Consider the following 7,470-nt stretch of genomic DNA (forward strand, 5'->3'; position numbering starts at 1 on the left):
GACTAGTTTGGTAGTTCCTGAATTTTCTCAATGAAGGTGACAGCAGCAAACATGTGGGGAAATGGGCAAACTAAAAAGACATGAAGAAGACAGGAGTGACCAGTTTGGTCATGATGGGATATGGTACAGTGAGGATGAGAGAGGTTAGGAATGATGGCCAGGTTTTGGCTTGGATAAGCAGTGGTCACAGGTTCTTCTTAGGGCTCATTCCACTTTATTGGGTTTAGAAAGTCTCACTCTATTCCTTTGCCAACTTAAATAAAGATTTTAGTAAATAAAGATCTTATTGATCTTCATGTAAATCATTATAGGAAACCGTGGAACTCAGTCACAGGAAGTCTCCTGTTCCTGCTCTGACTCTGCTTTACTGTTTCTAAGGAAGAAGACTCTTCCTTCTGCAAGAGTCTCTCTTCCTGTCTCCCCTCTAGCCTGACACACAAAGTCACGTGACATAGCATACAGCTCTGGTTGTCATTGCCCTACTTCTGGTGCCGATTCCTTGTGATTGTCTGCTTGCAGAGCCACATACCGCTTAAAGTCTTAGGAAGGAGCATCTCTGGTCTCTCTTGGGTCAATTTCCCACTCTGAATCTTAACCACAGAAACCAGAAGAAGAAAATTGAAAATCTAAAGGCACTTGCTTTTAGTGGATAAAGTCTTAGATAGTAAGACATTGGTTTGTCAGGCAAAAGAGGGATGTTTTCTGTAATGCTGCCATTTCCCAGGAAGACCTCACAGGGCAGGATGGATGTCTGTGGTGCCTAAGGACACCCATGAAGAGACAGCCATGAGGAACTGGGATCGGAAGGTCAGAAGGCAGTAGTGGGACCTAGTCTGGAGACGTATGTGGGAGTCGTTAGCAGAGTCATGACCATTGTATGAAATGGGAGACTATGTGGAGCAAACACAGAACTGATGAAAGAAATATGAACAATCATAACCAGCAAGGAAAAAGAATGCCAAATAGGGTGCTAACCTGCCAGGAGGCTAAAAGAACTAAATCACATCCTTCAAATTAAAAAACAGCAAAGTGTTTCAGTGACCAAGAAGATTCTAGCCAGTTGAGGAATAAATGAGAGGCAAAGGGAGAGAGAAGCAGGTAACCCTTCAAGGGACTCCCAAAGAGGCTAGGGTGGCAGCTCAAAGAATACACTTAAAAGTAATATGCATTCACTGTAGTAAATTTTCATAGTGTCTATAGAGAATGGGAAAAAATGGTGAATTATCTATGATTTAAACAAAACTATCAGTACCCTCAGAATAGCCATCTTTATCTTTGTCATAGGATGTTTGTCTTCATAAAAATAAGTTTCTCATCATAAAAATAATATATGTTCATTAGAAAAATGTTCCAGCCACTAGAGAAATACCAATGGGATGGAACAAGGCACCAACACCACCATTTGTAAATGAGCATGATTCCAGCCATTTCTCTGTCTCCTTAAGGGAAGAAAGGAAGAACGCAGAGATTAGAAGTATGACAGGGGAGGCCAGCACCTGCCCCATGCATTCTTAGACGGCCCCTGGTATGAAACAAGCCTTATCCATCGAGGCCTCTGCGGATGCCCTTGGCCATACCCACAGATGTGCACCAGCCAGAGGGTCATGAAAGCACAGGGCCCTTCCTTCAGGTGCCAGAGTCTCCAGATACATGAAGAGGAAGGCATGGCAATATAGCCACATGACAAAGGCAACCAGGGTCAGGGTGTTTAAGGGGCAGAGGTCAAAAATCTGGTGGCCCAGAAGTGGTTGCCACAGGCAGTATGCTGAAACCCCTTCCCCATGCCAATGGCTGGTAATGTATAGCATTCAATTCTGCTACTGAGAGGCCTCTAGGGGAAGCCCCATGACAGCTAGGGGCAGGATAGGAGGTGAGGAAGTGCTGCTTGGCTTGGACCTCCATATGGTGTGGTGACAATAGACAAAGCAGGAAAAATAAAAAGAGATGGATGAGGCAGCAGACTTGGAGTCTTGTGCAGAATGAAAGAGGAAAGGTGGTGAGTAGAGAAAGATGTCCTCAGAAACACGAAGATCGCATGGGGCACTCAGTACTTTGTAACTTGGTCATTGGCTATTGTAACATTGACCAGCTATGGCCACTGTCTGGGAAGGTTGGAAAGTGGGAGAGGGACAATATGGTAACACTGATTGCTGAGACATATTGAGTCTTTGTTTCAATCTGAGAGCACAGAAACAGGGAGAGAAAACACCTACCACCTCCTGTCTATATGTGTGTTCATTTTCTATTCTTTGGCTAAAAATACTTAGAAATACTTTCTTCCTTTGATGACTTCAGACCTGGCTTACACAGCCCTCCCCAGGTCTATGTTGATGAGACAAAATTTCCTCCTGAGACAGCACAAAGATCAGGGGACAATCACTATTCCTTGATCATCATATGTATTCTACACAGGTCTGGGAGAAAGGACATTAGAATGACACTGCGTTTATGACAAGAAAGTATGGGAGAAAACAGGTTGTGGGGTAACTTTTACTTTTGGCTACTGAACAAGGTGACCAGGACATACAGCTACAATGGCTATACGACCCCTGGTTTCCCATGTTCTAACAGTCTTGGTAGTGTCATGTCCTTTTCCTTTCAAGGCCATTTTCCTGGGCCCTCATGTGATCAGTCCCAGTCCTGCTCAGGAGGTTAAAGAAAGCACATCCATTAGATAGCCAAAGAAGCTCTGGGATCCAGGACTGATGTCAGCTGAAAACTGCTACTGAGGACTGAGCTAGAGACACCCAGCTTGTCCCAAAATAAGCCCTCAGGCTGGATTTAGATCTGTGAAGCACTTTATTTGATCCAATAGGATTTGTTTGTTTTCTCTTTGAAGGAAAACATTTTACACAATACAGCTATTCAGAGAACTCAAACAGGTTGCTTAGGGAGCAATAGCTTTCCTGCCCTGGTGATGGTCCTTCAGCAGCTGTAGTTTTCATGTAATCTCAGGTTAAAGTCATCTGTCATGTACAGTATTTTCAGTCCTCCGATAGCTGGGATCTTCTTTCAGATGTTTTCTCTCATTCTTTTCAGCTGCACTTAATTGCTCTCAACATGCCATTTTCCGGGGACATTCGAGCTGACTTTCAGTGCTTCCAGCAGGCCAGGGCTGCAGGACTGTTGTCCACCTTCCGAGCATTCTTATCTTCCCATTTGCAAGATCTCTCCACAGTAGTGAGGAAGGCAGAGAGATACAGCCTTCCAATAGTGAACCTCAAGGTAAAAAGAAACGTGTTTTTCTTGCTTTCTGGATGTATCAGTCTTCATAGGAAATGGAACAGTTGCCATAAATGATTCTAATATGATATTTATCCTCATAGGGCCAAGTACTTTTTAATAATTGGGACTCAATCTTTTCTGGAGATGGTGGTCAGTTCAATACACAGGTTCCAATATACTCCTTTGACGGCCGAGATGTGATGACAGACCCTTCTTGGTAAGTGGGGGTAAGGACACACTTACATGGCATAATAGAGTTTCAGGGAACATCCTCACAATGGAGTGGCCTGATGGGCTATGTTCAGCATGAATCCACGTGCGGTAGCAGAAGGCTGAAGGCCATGAACGAAGTCCTGGCCTTGTAGCCAGCAGACCTGGGTTCAGTAACTCAGTATGAGCCCCGAGGCAAGGCACTTCTGTTCTCAGAGCCTCAGCTGCCTTGCTGTCACGTAGGCCAAAAGACCACATTTATACCACCAGAGTGCTGTGTAGACAAAATGAATATGTGTGAACACATAGCATGCAGTGGCACTTAGTAGGTGCTAAGTGCTGGACTCCTGGTGATCCAGCAACTCTGTACACAAGTTGCCCTCTAAATCTTGGCATGTGAAGTATGCTTTTCACAACAAGGCAGTTCAACAAAGCTTTCTTCAGGTTATTTTATCCTGGGCCTAGTGCCAAACCTGGAAGGCATAGTAAGAAACCTACATGACCTCTACCCTTAAAGAAATCCCATTCTTCAAGGGAAGATAGACAAAAGATAACTATGGGTTACAAAGTGGAGTAACAGATGAAATGAGAAACACCTGGAATAAGCATTCATTTTCACTTAGGGATAAGAATCAGAGAAGGCCTCCTGCAAGAGGAGGCATTTATCAGGCTTTGAAGGATGATAAGGAGTCCCTAAAAATGATGGTGGTTCAGAGTCACAAAAATAGAGTACACGGCTGAGAAACAATTGTAGTCTTTGTGTTCCTGGAATAGAGTGTATTCAAAGCTGGAAAGAACCAGAAGTGCCTCAGTGGCACAGTGTCTGCCTGTGAGGTCCTGAGCTTGATTCCTGCTATCAAATAAATAAATAAGCAAGCCAGGAGTTCTCTGTGCACATCTGCAACCCTAGCCCTCTAAAAGGCTGAGGCAAGGGGAGTACAAGTTTGAGCCCAGCCTTGGCAACTTAATGAGTCTCAAAATAAAAAAAGAGCTGGGAATGTAGCTTACTCTAAAGGCCCAGGGTTCAATCCCCAGAATAAAGAAGGAGAGAAAAGAAAGGAGAGAGGGACAGAGAGAAAGAAGTTAGAAGAAACAAAGAGTGGAAGGCGAAGGAAGGGAGAGAGAGGAAGAGAAGGAAAGAATGAATGAAAAAAGAAAAGAGAAAAAAGGAAGGAAAGAAGAAAGGAAGGAAGAAAGAGAGAAAGGAAGGAAGGAAGAAGGTAGAAAGGAAGGAAGAAAGAGGAAGGAAGGAAGAAGAAGGAGGGAGGGAGGGAGGAGGAGGGAGGGAGAGAGAGAACCAACCACAAGAGTAGCGATCTGGCACTGGACCATGTGGAGGGGTAAGGAGTTTGACTTGATTCAGTTGACTCACTAGACTCACCATGTTGTTTACTAAGATACACCACAAAGATGTGTCATTCAAAATGTAACAACAAAATTACCTTGCAGGCCCCAGAAGGTCGTTTGGCATGGCTCCACTCCCCATGGCGTCCGTCTTGTGGATAAGTACTGTGAAGCATGGCGAACCGCAGACATGGCAGTCACAGGATTCGCTTCTCCACTGAGCACTGGGAAGATTCTCGAGCAGAAACCGTACAGCTGTGCTAACAGGCTAATTGTTTTGTGTATTGAAAACAGTTTCATGACAGATGCTAGGAAGTAATGGCCTTCTGATGATTCCAAAAGAGTTTCCCAGTTTTTCCTATGTGAAGAGTTGACACTGAAATCTAAAATGTTTAAGTGCTGTAAATATTAGAATTTTTCCTACACATTTCATCACAAGAGCAACCAAAGAAAACATACCTCAGTATACTCAAAACTGAAGACATAAAGGACTCAGCTCAAAGGCAATATCTGATTCATATATTGGTGCTAGATTCTGCAGGAAACCCCATGCAGTGTGACCATCCCAACACAGGTTAAGGGCAAGGTGGACACAAGCGACCATGGCATTTGCCCACTGCAGCCTCCAGAAATCAATTTCCTTCTCCTAAGCACAGTTGTTGAGTGGAAGATGTCCTTCATGTTTTCTCACAAAGTCAATGTTTAGAAATGTTCCCCCTTTCTAAGTTATGTGCAAACTGAATGCTTTATTATTTCACTTCTATTCTTCATTTGCAACTGTTGTTCATACAGAGAAACAGAACTGCTCAAATGATCCTGTTTGTATTTTCTTACTGTATCAGACTGTAATATGTTTTTCCCTAAAATATTATTGCTGTAGGAGTTTTATATTTTTACCCAATTGTATTTTAGCATGGCATCTGTTTATATAATTCTGACTTACTGGAAAAGTTGAAACTCTAAATTATCTGAAATTAGAAGAGAAATAGCACATAATTACTAGTTTCCCCTTGGAAGACCTCCTCCCCACCCCAACCAAGACTTTATGCCTTCCATTCAGTAATTCTTGAATTTTAACTGCAGCTGAAGCAGGTTCATAGGGATGAGGGCTTTTAAAAACAAAAACTATCTTCATGCTATATATTTCAATTTTGTTTTCCAAATAAGTAAACATAAAAACATCTTTTCCAGGCATTTTATTCTGTTTGACTTTTTCACCCTCATTCCTTTATTCTCTGCTGTTGATGTGGAAATGACCTGGGGTAGATGTGTTAATCCTTTCATGACCACTTAGGTTAACCCTCAGCCAGGAATCAAAGAAATGAAGATCTTCCCATCATTCTCTTCTGCTCCTGCCCATTGTCTTCCCAACCCCCACCCACAGTGGGAGTGGTGTGGGAGGGCAGAAACCTTGCAGAGTGGAAAAGTGGATCTGCTGTGACTCTTTCACTGTCTGGGTGCCTGACTGTGGGCACATCTGCTTCTGTCTCTCAAGGGGGTGGAGATAAAACAAATACAATGTCAGCTTCAGTTGTTAAACACCATAGTTATTAGAGGTCTCACTTATGTTTTGTTTGTTTGAGACTGTCTCACTATGTAACTCACACTGGTCTTAAATGCATGATCCTCCTGTCTCAGTGAGGCTCAGGAACTTACTTGGTCTGGATTGCATAGCTGGTAAGGATGACCCTACTTTCAGACTCAGGGTCTGTCTTAGTCCAAAGCTCAAAATCTTTCCCAGGAATCATGGTACAAGCTGTCTGTTCAGTCAGCCCCAGTTTCAAGTGTGTGACTCTTTGACTCTGATTTGACTGTTAGGAGAAACACAGTCACCAGGCAAGAGGGTAGGCGCCCAGCTCCCATTTAGCTGGGCTGGCTCCAAAATGCAGCCAAGTGAATTTAATCTTGTAGTCCTGGACATAGGAAGGAAATTGGAGACAACAATGAAGGCATCCCAGAACCTCTACTTAGGAACTTCACGCACGGAAAGGCAATGAGACTCTTTCTCATGAGTCATAGAATAAAGGCAGCTGTAATTGGAATTCCCCGAAGATGGGTATCTGGGGACTAAGCTACCCAGCTGAGTCTTCCTCGTGCACCAGCAGAGGCACAACCAGTCATTGCAGAGAAAGCCCTGAACCAACGCAGCACTATTCATACCCAGAATGATGGTCAAATCCTGAGCCACTAAACACTAGCTTCCACATGCCAAAGGCCACTGGCCTGGACTCTGGGTTGCTTATGCAAGCCACATAGATTCCTCTACTGGGATGTGTTGCCCAGGCTCTACCCCATCTCTGGAAAAACTTAATCGCTAGGTCTGATCTGGACCCTCCTAATTTGTCTGTGACACTGCCCCTTTCCCCAAACCTGCTTACCTTTTCTCATATATCTCCTTTTGAGTACTCAATGGGCTTTGAGTCTGAGTCTTGTCACACAACTAAAGTACAATGGCTGCTGGAGGATTTCTAAGCCTTCACTCTCTTCCTTTGCCCAGTGTCTTAAATGTATCTGAAAGAAACTGGCACAATCAGGCATGATACAGAAGGGAAGATGCAGCTGAGATTAGCTCATCTTGGTGTACTAGAGATCACTGGAGTTCTTTCTGTGACTGGACTGATATTGCAGGCCCTCAGGCTGACGGCTGCACTTCTCAAGTCTCCCATCTAGTGACAAAACCATCAGGACAGA

The 7,470-nt window shown here is 43.8% G+C and overlaps 1 protein-coding gene across 2 annotated transcripts in view; it reads left to right on the top strand.

Annotated features, from left to right (window-relative positions):
* Positions 1–5,973, top strand: part of Col15a1 (collagen type XV alpha 1 chain) — a 107,609-nt gene extending 101,636 nt beyond the window's left edge. For both annotated transcript variants that reach the window (XM_023705453.1, XM_023705454.1), the window contains 3 exons: positions 3,040–3,225; positions 3,327–3,442; positions 4,885–5,973. In XM_023705453.1, coding sequence (XP_023561221.1) covers positions 3,040–3,225; positions 3,327–3,442; positions 4,885–5,098 — 516 coding nt within the window. In that variant the 3' untranslated portion in view covers positions 5,099–5,973. The remainder of the gene's footprint in view (positions 1–3,039; positions 3,226–3,326; positions 3,443–4,884) is intronic.
* The last annotated feature ends 1,497 nt before the right edge of the window (positions 5,974–7,470 follow it).

This window comes from Octodon degus, unplaced genomic scaffold (genome assembly GCF_000260255.1).
Source record: "Octodon degus isolate 3935 unplaced genomic scaffold, OctDeg1.0 scaffold00221, whole genome shotgun sequence".
NCBI classification, from domain to species: Eukaryota; Metazoa; Chordata; class Mammalia; order Rodentia; family Octodontidae; genus Octodon; species Octodon degus.